This window comes from Ricinus communis, chromosome 5, assembly GCF_019578655.1.
Source record: "Ricinus communis isolate WT05 ecotype wild-type chromosome 5, ASM1957865v1, whole genome shotgun sequence".
Lineage (NCBI taxonomy): Eukaryota > Viridiplantae > Streptophyta > Magnoliopsida > Malpighiales > Euphorbiaceae > Ricinus > Ricinus communis.
In genome coordinates, this window is record NC_063260.1 from 4,694,002 (window position 1) to 4,711,321 (window position 17,320).

General features: G+C 27.5%; 2 protein-coding genes and 1 long non-coding RNA gene across 3 annotated transcripts; 2 read left to right on the forward strand and 1 right to left on the reverse strand.

The window, feature by feature from the left end:
* Positions 1–6,267: 6,267 nt before the first annotated feature.
* Positions 6,268–7,552, forward strand: LOC125370210. Its single transcript, XM_048375083.1, has 3 exons — positions 6,268–6,464; positions 6,840–6,953; positions 7,083–7,552. Exons 2-3 carry the CDS (start codon positions 6,843–6,845, stop codon positions 7,290–7,292), a joined length of 321 nt encoding a protein of 106 aa, XP_048231040.1. The 5' UTR covers positions 6,268–6,464; positions 6,840–6,842; the 3' UTR covers positions 7,293–7,552.
* A 742-nt stretch (positions 7,553–8,294) lies between these two features.
* Positions 8,295–10,812, reverse strand: LOC125370185. The gene is made up of 3 exons (XM_048374892.1): positions 10,517–10,812; positions 10,330–10,432; positions 8,295–8,414 (listed from the first exon to the last, which is right to left on the reverse strand). The coding sequence occupies exons 1-3, from the start codon at positions 10,810–10,812 to the stop codon at positions 8,295–8,297; spliced, it is 519 nt and encodes a 172-aa protein (XP_048230849.1).
* Positions 10,813–13,616: 2,804 nt separating this feature from the next.
* LOC125370193 lies at positions 13,617–15,316 on the forward strand. The gene is made up of 4 exons (XR_007216120.1): positions 13,617–13,961; positions 14,053–14,185; positions 14,273–14,552; positions 14,863–15,316. It is a non-coding gene; the product is annotated as an uncharacterized LOC125370193 (long non-coding RNA).
* Positions 15,317–17,320: the final 2,004 nt, after the last annotated feature.

Consider the following 17,320-nt stretch of genomic DNA (forward strand, 5'->3'; position numbering starts at 1 on the left):
AAAAAAACTGAAAAATAATAAAAACAACTAAAAATAGACATCATAAATTTAAAAAATAAAATTTAAATTTTCCAAAAAAACATTTACATTGTAAAAATGATAATTTTATTAGTTTTAGTATATTTTAAGTAATTTTTTAATTTTTTTCTTAACAATTAAAATAAGATATGATATTAAGATGCTTAATTTTTTGGAAAAATAAATATTAAGAGGCTTTACAGCCACAATAGTATAAATTTTTTTAATAAATATATATCCTTCTTTAACAATAATTGCATTTGGCATTCAAGCCAAAGTATGTAAAAACACGCTGGAATTAAATACCACAAAAATCAATTAGACACAATCATACCTTTATCTTTAAAAACAATCACACATCAACTAAACATTAATTAAAAATTAATAAAATCATCCAGTTATAAAAATATTAAATAAATAAATATCAACAAATAAAATTTCTCCGTATTTTGGTGCTCTTATAAAAGTTTATTAATTAATATATCTTCTATCCTATGTGTTATATTTTAGTATTTTTTATTTAAATTTATTTCTCTTCATGATATAATTAAGAGATTAAGTCCTTTGTACCAAATTTTGTAACTTCTCCTCTTATGTGTTTTTTTTTTTTTTTATCTTACAAGGTAATAAAAAATTAAGTAACTTATGATTTAGTAACTAATTACTCCAAAAGGAAAAATTTAATTAGTATATAGTAGATTTAATTACCATATTAATTACAAATGTTATGTAGTAACAAATAATTTAATATAAGTAATCAACATTTAGAAGGTATTTTTTTCCTATAAGTATCCATTCATAACCTATTCGTATGCTAAATTTCAATTGTTAAATGATTTTATTCTTCTACAAACGACTCTAATAGGATTTTACGTGTTTGTTATGTGCTTTTAATTTCACATACATTAATAATAATCCAACTTATTAATTTCCCAATTATCTATTTATATCGAATCATGTAAACTTATTAGCATGTTAAGTTTTGTAATTGCTACTTTTAAAATTTAGTAAGTGAGTTAGACTGGAAGCTTGATATGTTGAGCCATTTAAGCCCACACACACCCAACATACACCATATCGCGGCTGTCAGTATAGTATATCGACCGACAATCTCAGGATGTTGCTATGACTAAAAATACAACTCATATGTTTATACGTTTTTGTGCCAAAATTATCTTATTTATAATATTTTAATTTTTTAATTGAGGATCGATATCATCAATGTGTAGAGACAGCTTCTCAACTAGTTGAGGGATCTACACAACCACCAAAGCCCGACATTATGGAGTTATTCCTTCAAGCTGTACGTGGTGAAAAGAAGCACCACGTCCATGACATGGGTGCTAAGGCATCCTCTTTCTTCATTCATGGATAGTCTTATAACTCCACTGCTAGATCCGAGGCAACAGATACCCCAAACTCTTGAGAGAGTGAGTCATCTAAATTGTGCAGCATCAAGTGCAGTCTATGTTAGATGAAGACAAAATTGTGTCCGACAACTCATCCAAAAGGTCCTCACAGAGTTTCTAACTTTTGGCACATCTTCTCCGCCCTAGTCCAGCAACATCAATTTGACGACTAGGGTCAGCCAGACGCCGACCCGTAGTTCACACTTTTCTTTTACTCTTTGTATATATTTGTTAGTGTATACTAATAATACTTATTTTATATACATTGGTTTTTTTTATATTAATGTCAAATCTGATTTCTTAATTAATATTTAAATTGCTAACAAAAATATAAAAATAAAAAATAAAAATTACGAAGGATAAGCGACGAATATGCTGTTATTAGTTACTTTCTAATCGTTGCCAATTTTGCAATAGAAAACTCTGTTGCCAAAATAGCAACGGAATCAGTGACGATGGAACGAGTACAAAAACATATGTAAGTTAAAAGCACATAACAAACATGTAAAAATCCTGTGAGAGTTGTTAATAGAAGAACAAAATATTTTTGATCCTTACTTATTTAGTTTTTCACACACACATATATAAACAAAAAGTTTAATGTTACCTAAACATCAACAAAATGTTAATGAAAAAATCATTCAAAATAACTATGTGATATCCTAAATTTTTTATGACTTACTATATTTAAAATCTTGAATTTCAAAATGAATAAATAATAAATTCGAAATGAAATAATTTAGCAATGATATTATTTTCAATTCTATAACTTTCATACATAATTAAATTAAGCAGTTAATATAGAATTTAGTACCATTAATAAAAATAGAATATATAATTTTGTGTTATTAAAAAATTATTTTAAGTATGGTTAGTATTAAAATATAATAATACTTTTTACAATTAATTTATTAAATTTATTTGAGTAAATTAAAGCAGTAACTACATTAAATTAATATTTAAAATAACAATACCGAATAATAGAGGGATTATTAAGCAAAAATAATTTTTGGTAATTTCGTATTTAATTAGGTTGAAGTTTTAATATCAAAAATAACGATAAAAATGGTAAATTTATATTTTTAATTTTAACTTCAACCAAATATCAAGGTTTGTAAACAAGCCAAGTGTCTCATGAACTACTCGAAGCTCAACTCGGTAAAAGCTCGTTCTAGCTCGTTAGTATTAACAAACCAAACTCAAGATTGTTGATATTCGGCTTATTAGCTTGCGAACTAGCTCGTTTATAGACTTGTGAGCTTATTCATGAGTTAACTCATTAATGGACCTTGTAAAGAATAAAAAATATTATAATTGTTTCATTTTATATATACATGTTTATCAATCTATATAAACCAATGTATATAAATATTTTTATACATTAAATATTTAGAATTAATTAATTCAATAAATGAAATAGATTATATTGTTAAATAAATCAGCGTAATTAAAAAAATTCAAGTAAGATTTGATATATAAGTTTAAAATAGATTTTAATGAATAAATTTCAAAATAAATTCGAGTTAGATCGTTAATATTGAACTTTAACTCGATTTGAATTCATACAAAATAGTAAAAATTTAAATTCAAGCTTATTAAAGTTAGACTCGGCTCGGCTCTAAAGTCCTAAATAAAATCATTCAATTATAAAACACTAAAATAAATAAAAAAATAGAAATCAACAAGTAAACTAAGGTGTTTAATTTCCTATGAAGAAAACGGAAGAGCACAAATGTTAACGAGATGACCAAATTTAGAAATTATTGAAATAAACAGGACAAGATTTTCAGACAATCCAAATGTTAACGAGTTCAATAGTATCTTTTTGATTCAATTCAGTTACAAAAATTGAGGTACATGTACAATCAGGGACAAAGTTGTCGTGTAAGAAGAAAACAATACAGAACTTGTCCTATTACGTTATACTAATGTAAGAAAAAGCACATTAAGAAGGACATATCCATCACAGCTAAATACACAAATCCTTAACATTTTTTGGATTTAAATATTTCCTCTTGATCTTCTCCTCACCACGGTTGCGTTTTGCAAGCTTGCATTTCTTTCTTAGCTTCTTCCCCATGGGCTTTAATAAAATTTAGTTTGATCATCATCGACCATTTCCACATCCATGTTGGTATTTGAGGTAGTCAAGTTCATTGAAGAAGAAGAAGAAGTTAGTTTAAAAACAAGCAATTTGGGGAGCAGAAAGAATAGCTTTTAAAGAATCAAGCTTTGCTGTATTTTTTTCCATAATAAGGCTCTATCATATCTCTCATGATTGCTTTTATTTTCGCTCTTCCATCTCAATGACTTTGCTAATTTTTTATTTTCTGTTCTTTTCATTGATTTCTTTATTTTAGCAAAATTAATCTAGTTGTAAGGGATTAAAGAAAAAGTAACTTTTTGTTTAGATCTAAGAAAAAGTGAGATACTGTCTTTCTTCTCAATCTAGCTTTTGGATAAAAGAGGAAAAGAAAATGAAAGAGAAAGAGACACTATTAGAAATGAAAGAAAAAGAAAAAGAAAACATAAAAAAGGAAGTCAAAAGCGTGAAAATGTAATAAGTAAAACAACTAGGTATTTTCATAATTATTTATCGAAAAAGCATACAAGTTATAAATTTTTGGTAATATAAACGCGCTTCGATATAATTCCATCCTTATATAAATTTATTAAACCTAGAGTCTAAAAATAACCTAAAAAGGTTTAAATTAAGAGGAAATTATATAACATACTGTTTTTTTTGTAAAATATCATTTTTACTGTACTTTTTCTTTATTTTTTTATTTTCATTTTTACTTACTTTGGCTCTATTTATATCATTTTTACTATTTTTTTTCAAACTCTTTTCTCTTTTTTCTTTTTCCTTCTTCTAACTTCCTTTTTCATTTTCATTTTCAAATTTTTATTTATTTCTTCTTGTTCAGTACTCTCATTGTTGCATGACAGTTTATTTTCTAGTTTCTCTGAATATTGGATATACATATATATATATATATATATATATATATATATATATATATATATATATATATATATATATATAAAGCATGGTTTTAACTTATTCTTCTACTTCTCTTAAATATTGTTTCTAAGAAAATGGGTAAGAAATCAGTTGTTAAGAGTTTAAAAAAGAAGTAAGATATTGGTGTTTCTTCATCTAAAAATGTTCTAGAGGGAAAATCGACAAAAAAGAGAGAAGTTCCTTCATCTTCTTCTGTTAAAGAAAAGAAAAAAAGTTGAAAGTAGTGCTAAATGAAGGAAATCACCATTCAAGAGCCTGCTTCAAATGTCTCGGTGAAAGTACTTTTTTTTGAAAAAAAAAATATTACTTTTTTATTTTAATTTTTGCTTATATATTTCACTTTCAATTAGGTATATCTTTACTAGTTTTCGTATTTGTTGTATTTTTGGTAGATTTGTTGTTTGTTTAATAGTGATTTTTATGCTTTTGTTCTTTGTCTCTTATATGCATTTTATATGTTTGATGAAATAACTCAACCAAATTAAATGTGTTTTTTTCTTAATCTGTTTTTATTTTTTAATTTATTTATTTTTATTTAGTTTTTATATGAATTTTCTACTTTAATTTTTAGTTATTATATTATTTATATATTTTTGTTATATGTTTAGTTTTTGTGTTTGCTTTATTTTAAATAAAATCTTTTTTTATTCTTTTGTACATTAACAGTACTATAATTGTCCTTTTATGTGTTAGTATGATTGTTAGGGTTGTTTATTATATTTTTTTCTTTATTTATGATTTTATTTTTTATAGTTGACAAAAAATAAAGTTGTATATAAGCCCTTGTTATATTTTTCTATTATTTTTTTAGTGATTGTTTAGTATACTCTTTTTATATATTTGTTATATTCTAAGTATATATTTTATATGTTTAATTTTACTATTAGAATAATTTTTATTTATTTTATTTTTTCTGTATTTTTATTTTGCAGTTTTTCATTGAAATTGAAGATTATTTTTGTGCAAAAATACACAGTCATATTGGTGAAGAAGTTATTGGTCAATTAAAATCTAAACTTTTGGAAAAGCAATTAGAGTTTTTTGGTAATACTTATTTTGGTGCTTTTCTTTAAATGCCAGAGTTTAAGTTTCAACCACAACTTGTTCACTATTTGTTGTTGAGAGATGTGTTACAAGAAGTTGATAATGAGTTGTGGATTTGCATCAAAGGTGTTTAATTAAAGTTTGGTATTGAAGAGTTTGCAATCATTACTGGTTTGAATTGTATTGGTGAATGCAATAAGTTTAGTTTTTCTAGAGGTCAGAATACTACTATTGAGAAATATTTTGCTTGTGTTAAGAAAATTAATAAATCAATTGAAGAGTGTTCTTTGTCAAAAAGGTGTGATTGTGATGAAGATGTGGTAAAAATTGTTGTTTTATACTTTGTTAATATGTTTTTGTTGACTTCTATTAAGGATAAGTTGGTTCACAAGTCTCTTTTTGATATAATTGATAGTGGAAAGTTGAATGATTATCTATAGGGTAAAGAAGTGTTTGATGTCACTATTGATTCTTTGAAGAATAAGTTTCTTGCTAAAGTTATTATGAAACACAGTAATTTCTATCATTTGATTGTCTTTCCTCTTGCATTTCAAGTTTGGTTTTGTAAATGTTGCTCGTATGTTGTCGGAAAGCTTGCTATTCTTACAAGTGGTATGTTCCTCGTATTCTAAATTGGAGTTCATCTTTAACTCATTCTTTCAAGTTTTTAAAAAAGAGTATATTTGGTGAATCTAATAAATTTTTAAAGTGATTGTTCAAGATTTGCTAGTTCTGATTTTGGAGATAAAGATTATGAGGTATATGTTATATACTTTGTATACTTATTGTATAATTAATATAACCTTTGTATACTTAATGTACTCTTTTTACTATTTGTACAGTTTTGCTATAAGATTGTTGATGATAAGGAAGATGTCGATGTGGATGGTTTACAAGTTGATAATGATGTTTTTGAAAAGGAAGCAAGTAAGGAAAATCTTGAAGATGAAATTAGTAAAGATGATAAGGTATATGTTTTAATTTTTTTATGTTAATGTATATCTTTTAGATTCTGAATAAATAATATTTTATAATTAATTTTTTTAATTAGATTGTTGATATGGATGTTAATGATAGTAACAAAGAGGATAATGATGATGATGATGATGGAGATGGCAAAGAGGATTGTAAAAAAAGATGATGATGATGATGATGATAGTCCTGATGAGGATGAGAATAATATAGAATGGTAAAGATGTTCAAGAAGGTAGTGATGATGGTGATAAAAGAAATATTGATTGACGATATTGATGATGGTAGAATTGAGAAGAGTCGGACTGATGATCAAAATAATAATGATGGCGGTGATGATGATGAGAATGTACTTTATTTTTTATTTTCAGAAAATGGCTAAAGGTGCACCCCCGAGCAAGGTCCGACTGTTTAATGAGACTCACATGACTAGAGTCGATGATGGATTGAGGCATTATGTGGATGATCGCGCTAGTCAAGTTAGGGTAAGTGCATAATAATAAATATATTAATTATAATTAATTTAGTTAATTTAATTTAATTTAATTAATTTAGTAGCCCTAATTAATTTAACTTATTTAATTTATATATTATATTATGTCCAATGACTGTAGGAAAGCCTTGAGGAGCACCTAACAGAGGTGTCTCGTGATGAAGACGGTAATTCTGTGCCACTATCCCAAGAGGAGAAGAGAATTTTTTTAGAGACAGTTCATGCATCCTCACATAGCAGATATATATATTGGACAAGGAAGAATAAGACGTCTTCATATCACTTTGATGCCTCAACCTCCACAACTACCACTAGTGGGATTAACGAGTAGCGGTTTCGATAATTTGAAAACATTACCATTCAGTTGGCGAGTTAGTTGCAGGACAGAGATAAGCAGATTCAGATACTGGAGACCACCGTGCGCTAGTTGGCTCAGGGATGACCTAGAGCATTCAACCGTATGTCTCCTACTCCTCTACTCAATCCACCTGGCGATGACTCGCAGCAAGATCTACCTTCTAGCGAGTCGTGAGTTTATTAGTATTTTTTTTCCTATTTCTATGACTCTTTGACTATACATCGATTTTGTAACTTGTGACCTTGGATTTGTTTATTTTTCGTCATTAGAGTGTTTGTATTTATTAATATTTTATACTTTACAAAATTCTTAATTTCAATTACATTCATATTTTGTTTGGTTATTTTATAATTTAAAATTTTATTTATAATTATATATATAACTTAAACGACATGCAATATAATGTTAATAAAACTAAATATATTAAAAATTTCAATATATATTAACAACCACCTATTTAGTAGAACTTTGATGTGGTAGCTAAATAGAGACCACTCGAAGACCACTATTATTTGGTTGCTAAAGTTAGAGATTAACATGCTAACAACCACTTTTGTTTGGTCTCTAAATAGCTACCACATTAGCGACCACAAATAAGTGGTCTCTACATGGCTACCACGCCACGTGGTTGCCAAGTGGAAGCTAATTGGTCTCCAAGTGGTCTTCTACGTTAGTGCATCAGCGACTAACTGGAGACCAAGTAGAGACCACTTTTTAGATAACTGATTAGAGATCACTTGTGTGGTCGCTATTTTTAGCGACCACTTCAATATTTGGTTGCTATTTTCATTAGCGACGAAGGATTTAGAGACTATTAGATGGGTCTCTAAGTGGTCGCTAATTAGCTTTAGCAACCAATCAGAGACCATATCTAATAGTCTCTAAACTATTATTTTTGTAGTGTCCATTTGCACTTATTTATTTATTTATTTTATTTTTATACAACATCATATCGAAATAGTCGTGCAACCATTGCTATTTCGCCTTAGTAGCCTGCTCATATGGTTTTCCATTGTCCCTAGTCTTAAGTGCAGTGAGTTCATCATTATGCTTTTCAATCAAATCAGCAAAGCGCAACATTATCCTTGACCTTTCCTGAAATACACAGCATGAAATTATCAAATTAGAATCATTTTCAAGTTTTAAAAATAGAAGAATAAAGTAGAGATGGAAAATACGCGGGTTGAATCGGGTTCGGATGATGTCATATTCTGTTAGTTTCGAGTTCGGGTTCGAGTTGGGTCGTGTTTCGACTTGTCCGGGTTCAAGTCTTTCTAGCCCTGCTTTTGTTTTTCATATTCAGATCATTACGGGTTCAGATAAAATTTAGTTTGGATTGCCTCAAATTTTAGGTCAAGTTTCAAATTAACTTATCGAAATTTGTGTTAAATTTTATGATTAATTTATCTGATTTTATTTTCTTTATCTCATGCATTTTATCTTGTAAAATTCTATATATTTAATTTCTTTAAGATTTTCTATTTAAATATCTGAAGTTCAAATTTCTATATTGTGGTGGACCATCTTTTATCTTATATCTATATGATCGCCTCTTTGTTGAATTATCATTTTTGTTTATCTTAAATCTTTCTTTAAAAAATAAAAAAAATGAAAAATACAAGTTTTATTAATTTTAATAATAATTAACTTAATTATTTAATTTACTTATGAAATATGATAAATTAAAGAATTTAAATTCAAAATAGTGTCAATATCGAAATTAAATTAGTTAATGTTGTTTGGTTATCAATTAGGTTTCTTCACTTTTATAAGAAAACCATTTACAATTATTAATTTAATTATTTTACTTAAATTATATTATTTTTAGTCTCAAATATTTTTCCTCATAAATATAACATAATATAATTTGACCTTTTTAAAGAAAAATTTAAAATTATTTTTAATTATTAAATTCTAAAATTATATAAGTAAAATGCTATTAAAATAAAATAATAATTAAAGAAGATTATTTTTTATAATATATTTATTTTTATTAAAATAAGATATGTCAAATTAAAAATTCATATCATAAACTTGTCAATAATTGTATATTAGTACAAGCATATTGCTAGTACATATATAAAGAATACCAGGTTTTTCCATAATATTCCATGTGGCAAAATTCTATGAAGCTATGTCATGCTGTTTTTCAATGAGAAAAATGGCATATTAAAAAAAATTTAATTATAAATATTTATAAGAAAATTAAATGTAATATAAATGATAATAATGAATATAGCAAAAATTTATGTCTTATTTAAATGTAAGACTATTGTATTACTAAAAAATATAATAATTGTTATAGCTACTACATATCAATAATAAATTTTATTATCTTTAATAATATATAAGATAGATTTTTAAATATAAAATAAATAAAATAATCATGCACTTACATTATCAAATTATTAGTATATATATATATATATATGGAAACCGACATCTCTCACCATTATAAAAAAACTAATTCAAATCGCAAAAAACAAATTAAAGATTCTAATCATAAAAATTCTTATTTCTTTTAAATTTGTTTTAATATCTTTATAACTGCAAAGCTTAAATTTTTATACAAAAATCGTAATACTTTTCATATTTCTTTAAGTCTTATAAAAGAACTTTAGTACAAAAAAATATCTTGGAAGAAATCTTTTTTTTTTCTCTTTTTATAAAAAAAGACTAGAAATGAGAAAGAACATTGATTGAAAGAGACAATAGGGTAATCTCTTATTTATGAAAAATGTTAAATATCAGATCTCAATTCGGCCCAACTCTTGAGTGCCTATAATATTTTTATAAATAATTTTGTTAAATAAAAGAACAATTTCAAAATATTAAGGATAATTTTGTATAACTATTATATGTCATATCATGTGGACAAGAGTTAAGAGAAATGAAGATGTACTATCAAAATATTAAAGTGTTTCTTGTTCATACATGCGACATAAAAATTTTATTCAAATTAGCAGCCATTGCTATTTATGTATTATTTTTATTATTCATACAATACAACCATTGCACCTCCAGAAAATTCTTCCTCTATGGAATTCTGCAGATAATTATAACAAACACTTCTATAAACATCATGAGAAGTTGGAAGAGAAATCAAGAGGCAACTGCATTAATAATATCTGTCTTATGTGTTGCAGAGTCAATCTCCTCGGAGTTTAAGGGCACAGGCAGGAATCTTGAGATGGCACATCTGGCCTAAAAGATCAATCCTTGCAGGGCTAATCACATGCTGTACTGCCAAGCCCCTGAAGCAATCACAAAGCTGCTGTTCAGTTTGTGGAGTTGGGGCGTCCTTCAACACAAAACTTGCAGCCATACAGCACTGAGCATTCAGATCACCAGTGTTATCCAAGTAGGAAAAGCAGGGCCTCAATTTTACTATCTCTTTGGGGCAATCAAGGTCACCATGCACATGCACTGGGTTTGCGCTCAATACTATAACAAGCAATAATAATAAAAAACCAGAACCCATGAAGTTTCTCATCTTTCTTTTTTGGTTATTTCTTTAGTTAGGCCAGATTTTGAATCACCCTTTTAATCTTTGGGTGCATTTATAGGCAGAATATGCATGTAATTTGCAAGCATTTATAGTGTGAAAGATAGCGGTTAGAATGTACATTGACACCAAACAATCATGAACTTAGATATTTCCTTCCATGTATGTAGGAGCCTTGTTTTAGTATTTGTTGACTTACTGAATATATGTGTGCAGAAATGAAGCTTAATTAAGCAGTTAGTTTCTTTTCTTTAAGATAAATAAAATGGTTAGTGGACATCATGAATAGCAGGGACAGACAAGACCAACAAATGAACAGCAGTAATGAGAGGTTAGCTTTATAATCCAATATATCTTACCAACAAAAACGAGAGGGTGATATTGTTTCCATTTTCTACTTTTAGTTTCTATTTTCATCTTTACAGAGAATATAAAAAGAAAACCTATTAAGGGTTTTTTTTTTTTTTAAATGAAAGAAAATAAAACACATGGGTAAAAAAGTTAGGTAATTTCTACGGTGCTGTTCATTATAGTGCCTTAATACCTTGATGTATCATCCAATAGAATAATGACACTTAAAAATAATTTAAAAGTTTATTTAAATTAAAAAGGATAATAATCTATTAATATAAGTCACATTATAAAAAAAATGATTTTAGATAATTAGAAAATGACATACTTTTATATTGCCTCATTAATATAGCATTGTGATTTATAATATAACCAACGAAACTAGAATTAATTTTAAAATTAGCTATAAATTTAATTAATAGTCTGAGAAATAAAGTAGTTAGTCATGTCCATTAACTAACTATTCATTGGAACGCCCGTAGAGAGATAAATTGTTAGTTGTTATTGATTTAATATAATATAAAAAGATTCAACAAAAACTATTCATTTTAAAAAAGTAATTGATTAATTTTAGCAGCTTAACAATTATGAAATTAGCATATATTAAATTAATATTTAACCCTTTCAGGCAATTAGAGGTTAGGGAATAAATATCAATTTAACAGGGAAAGCGATGTACAACCTCCGCTCAATTCTTAAAATATTTTGAAAACAAACAATGTCTTAGTATTTTAAGTGATCAAGATATAAGACTTTAATTTCATTATCTCTCATTAGTTTAATTAAGAATTAGAGTTATACCTTTTCTGTTTTGAAACTAATTAGAGTTATCCCTTATTGTCTTATAAGATTTTGGAAAATACTTTAGTAGATTTATTTTGCCTTTAATTTTCTACTTTATGTCATAATTTCATTCGTAATCATTCATATCTAGTCACATATTGTTAACAAGAAAAAAAAAAGAAAATTGTAATTTATTTACCTTTTGATATTTTAATAATTAATTCCTAATTTTTTTTTATTTTCTTAGAATAAAGCCCTTGTCATAGAAATACATGAACAATAAGTTTCCAAAGAAATATAATATCTATGTATAAAGAATGTGAGGAAACAATATTTTCCTTCTTTTATTAAATTTAGATTTTCTTAGCAATGTATGAAATCTTAGAATACATATTATTTATTTAAGAAAATGAAATCTATACATATTTAAAATATTAATGTCTAATAAACAATATTTTAACTAAATAATTATCAGAAGAATAATTTTTAACATGTGAATTTGTTATAAAAAGAGAAATCATTAAGATAAAATAAACTTTTGGTTTAAGCAAAAAAAAGAAAAAAAAAAAGGCAATTGTGAAAACAATATACTTTTAATCTAACATTAACTCATACTAAAACTTTCTATCTGAACTCATTCAAAAGTGAAAAATTAAAACAAGGCTTCATTAAAAGAGAAGAATATAGGGGCTCAATTTAAAAGTAATGTAAGGACTTAACAGGAAGACATTTAAGGCTCAGGGGCTTAATTGATTAAAAAATCTAAATTTTTTGAAAAATCTAAAAATCAGGAGCTGTAAAAGAAAGTTTGGTTTTTAATATGTTATTATAATTTTTAAATGACATCAAAAATTTGGTAATATTCTATTTTAACTATTAAAAATAGGGTTTAACTAAACGAAATGTTAAAATGAGAAATCCTCATTGTATCAGATTAAATCCAAAAAAATGCGAAAATAGCTCATATTTGTTTTTCGTCTAATTGCAAGGAAAAAGTATCGAGTCACTGTAGAGAGAGAGAGAGAGACGTATTTGTGCAATGATGGTCCAATCGAATTCAATATCTATCTGCAGGGAAATGCCAGGCGACGGAACCCCACTCAATTTCTAAAATATTTTAGTTTGAAAAAAGCTTAATAATTACTATTAAACAAATCATGATCTTTTCTTTTCAAATCTAACATCTAATTTTTATTTTTAATTTTCATAATGTACTTTGAAATTGATTTCTTAACTTTCAACAAAGTTATAAATTTAAATTTATTAATATGACTATTGATAAAAAAAAAATTTAATTAGCATTAGAGTTGTTAACTCATTTTTAGATATTTTAGAAAAATTATTTTACTATAGTCTCTATATAATTGATTAAATTATAATCTAATTTTAATAAAAATATATTAGTATGATTTGATTAATTAGGATTTATTTTTAAAAATTAATATGAATCAAAATAAATAAATGAGTCATTTATTCGTGCATTGTATGACCACTGTTATTATAGATAAAAATTAATAAAATTTAAAAATTAAACCTAAATTTTTTACTTATAATTAAATAATATAATTTTTTAAAATTTAATAAATTATATTTTAGGTCGCCATAAATTTATATATATATAGGTTCCACCGGTGACAATGATGCTGGGAGATCAGGAGGCAGATGACCGGTAGTACCAGCTGGTGGTTGCTCAAGGCGACAACAGCCGCCTCTGCCACCAGTATGGTGACATCACCTCCATTATCTACTGTGTCACCATCGGCTGCTCTAGCGACAGTTTTGTGTACTACTCAACCACCCCCTACTACGTCACCAACAACTGCTCTGGTTGCTACTCCACCACCCTTACAACTTCTAGATACATCTGTGGTTGTACTCCATCGCGTGGTATACATGTTGGGAGTCCAACAACTGAGGCTTCGACGCGATTGGACCACCATCACCTACCATTAGTATGATGACTAGATATGGGCCACGCCTCTTCGAGATTGATCCAACAAAAAGTACTTTTATGTTATAGCAAGAAGGATTTTAGTTCTGTAATTTACTTACTGTGTTAGTTTAATTTGTTAAATTTATTAACTTTTGGTGCAGTGGCCAATTCATCCAATCACATGCTGCTTATCCACCATGATCCAAATATTTTCTTCTGCATTTACATCCGAGTGGACACAATTGGAAGAGTGTGACATATGACGTTGTTCTCTTCTACTAGGATGAGTTCATGGTAAATTATTTATTGTTAAACTGTTTTAATTCTTATGTATATAAATTATTGACTTAACTTATTCTTTTTATTTTTTAAAAATTGCAGAAAGTTTAACATTGGAACTCTCGGCTCGATACCATGGTATATCAAAAGTGGTCTGCACAGGCTGACATCTAGTATAGTGACAGACTATACAAGTGAAGGGCCAAGCGTTAGAGACCGAATAGAGTTAGAGAGGAGATGTGGTTAGAGAGGAGGTGTGGAGTAGCTAAATGAATTACTTGTCCTCTAATTAGTTTTAGAGGAAGCATGTCATTGCCTCCAAGAATCAGGGCAACTAGACTGGGCCGAGGGATCAAGATCAGTTGAACGAGCCAAGAGGATGGTATGTAACCAACTTATTAATTTCACATTTATTAATTTAAATTGGATTATATATACATATTAACATTTTAAGTTTTATAATTACTGCTTTTTATATGTATAATCAAATATATGAGTTAGGCTGGGAGCCTGACCCTATTAAGCTATTTGAGGCCATGCACACCCGACAGACACTAGATGGCGACCCGTCAGTATGTCAACCGATGATCTTAAAATGTTGCTGTAAAACTAAAACTATAAATCCAATTTATATATGTATAATCTTTTTTCCAAATTATATTATTTTTGATATTTAAATTTTTTATTTTTAGGTCGATATCATCAGCTGGTAAAGATTGTCTCTCAGCCAGCTGAGGAATCCACAGAGCCACCAAAGTTGGACACTACGGAGTTATTCCTCCAGGCGGAAGAAATGAGAAGAAGCAATGTGTCTATAGCATGGGTGCTAGGACACCCTCTTTCTTCAACCATGGATCATCTTACAGCTCCACTGCCAGATCCCAGACGATAGATGTCCCTTATACTGTAGAGGCACAAGTCATCGAGATTGTACAACAGTAAGTGTGGGCGGCGGTTTTGGGCGCGCTCCCAAGTGTCTCTAGTGACTATTGCACTACAAGGCTTTTCAATCTAATAGGAATATGCTAACTAACCATAGAGACTAGCGTGGAGATGAGAGTCGCCACCCAGGTAATTCTCCGGGACACTTTGGGTGACGTTTCTCGATTTTATAAGGAAGCTTCGTCACATTAAGAGATGGATCAATAAGCCAACTTTCTTATTTATGTATAAGTCTTTAATTTTATTGTCTAACAGGTTATTCCCTATAAATGCAATATAAATATTTCTACATATCAAGCACTGCAATATGTGAGGTCCACCTGAGTCTAGCCCATTTTTATTAAACTCAGCCCACATTTATTTTGTTAGCTTACTTAACTATTTTAATTATGTATAAGACTTAGTCTAGCTCAAATACAAATTATGCATTTATTCCAGCCTTTAAGTCTGAATGGACTACCTTTTATGCTAAGGTTAAGTGATTTTAAATCTAATATGGTTCAATTAATTCAATTAAAGCATGACAAAATTCATTAAGTCTATATGAATTTTAAATTTAAGCTCAATATGCCATCTCATTAACCTAATGAACTAAAATTTTCATACCAGCTCTAATTTTAAGGGTTAATGTCTATTTGTCCAGTTTTAAATAGGTAATCAAATAGTAGATATTTAGCATACATCCAAGATAAAGCAAAAATAAAGTGTAGAAAAATTAAATCTAGCTATTACAACTCTCCTACAACTAAAAATTAAAAGAAAAATGTATAAATTAAATTACGATATACAAAAATTGTAAAAAATTGCATAAAAATTTAAAAATATGGTCAAAATTGGTGCATAGTCAATCGGTTCAGCGTAAATCCAAATCGGCACTGCACCGAGCCGATAGGCTCTAAGGCTTGGTCACAGTCGATTGTTCATTTTTCCTTAATTCCCCTAGCCCAAAAGCTAATTTCACGTGCACAAGAGGTAAATAAATCAATTAAAACTCAAAAAATGAAGCATGAATCATAACAAAACAAATCAAATTAAGCTAGAGATCATGAAAATAATACAAATCCTAGAAAAGAAAAAAGAATTGATAGAAGATAAATAAAACTTCATATGGTAAATCCTAGATTTCAATCATGCAACCCTAGAAATTCGATATGATCACATAATAAAAAAATAAATCTAACATATTACCCTAATTTTTCCAATCATCATATTCAAAATCCAATAAAAATGTATTATCACATTCGAAACCAACATGTTCATATTATCATATTCAAAACCAACATGCATAAGTATTATAGAAACATATAAAACTATTAAAAATCTTAGATTTTATTACATAAATTATATAAAATATTGGAAATCAATCTTAATCATGTTTCTAAAATTATAAAACAAAAGAACCAATAAAGAAAAAAGAGATGTTGATGATGCTGGATTTCGGGGACCCCTCAAGTTCTCACCATAGATTGTTGATCTACGAGTCTCTAGAGACAATGAGATGGTGGAATTGAAGATCGAATGAGAATCCAGCGTTTTCTAGAATTTGAAAAAGTTTATGTCTTTCAATAAAAATGCTTTCCTAAATTGAGTTCTTTCTTAGTGGTATATGACTGAAGTTACAAAAAAAAACTCTCTATTTTAAAATGAACATAAAATTAATTGCTATTAATTGCTAAAAACTTATAAGAATTGGTGACCCTAGAATTAGGTTATAATGATGTATATATATAGTTAGGATTTTTAAGAAACTCTAAAGGAGAAGAAAGACTCATATCAATATTTTCAATAAGAAAAGATATCTTTTATCACTTATTAATATCCAATAAATAAATCTTTAAAATTCAAATAAATATCAATAAAATCTATCAATTGTAGTTAAATACATTATAGAATCTTCTTTTTTCTCTATTATTAATTTTTAGTGTTTTAAAGACAAAATACGCAAAAAAATGGCATCGAATTTTGAAAATTAGCCAATCAATACTGTATAGAGCCAATAAGCTCTAAGGAGCAAAAAATTCTAAAAGTTTTAACAATTTAGACTCTAAACTTGTAAAAACTGCCGTTTCAACCCTCAAACTTAATTTTTTCTACCAATTGAGTCCAAATTGATTCTAGAAAAGTAATTTTAAGTCCAACTATTCTCAATCTTTATTTAGATTCGTCCGTTCTCAATCTCTGAAACTCGAGAAAGGCAATAACTTTCAT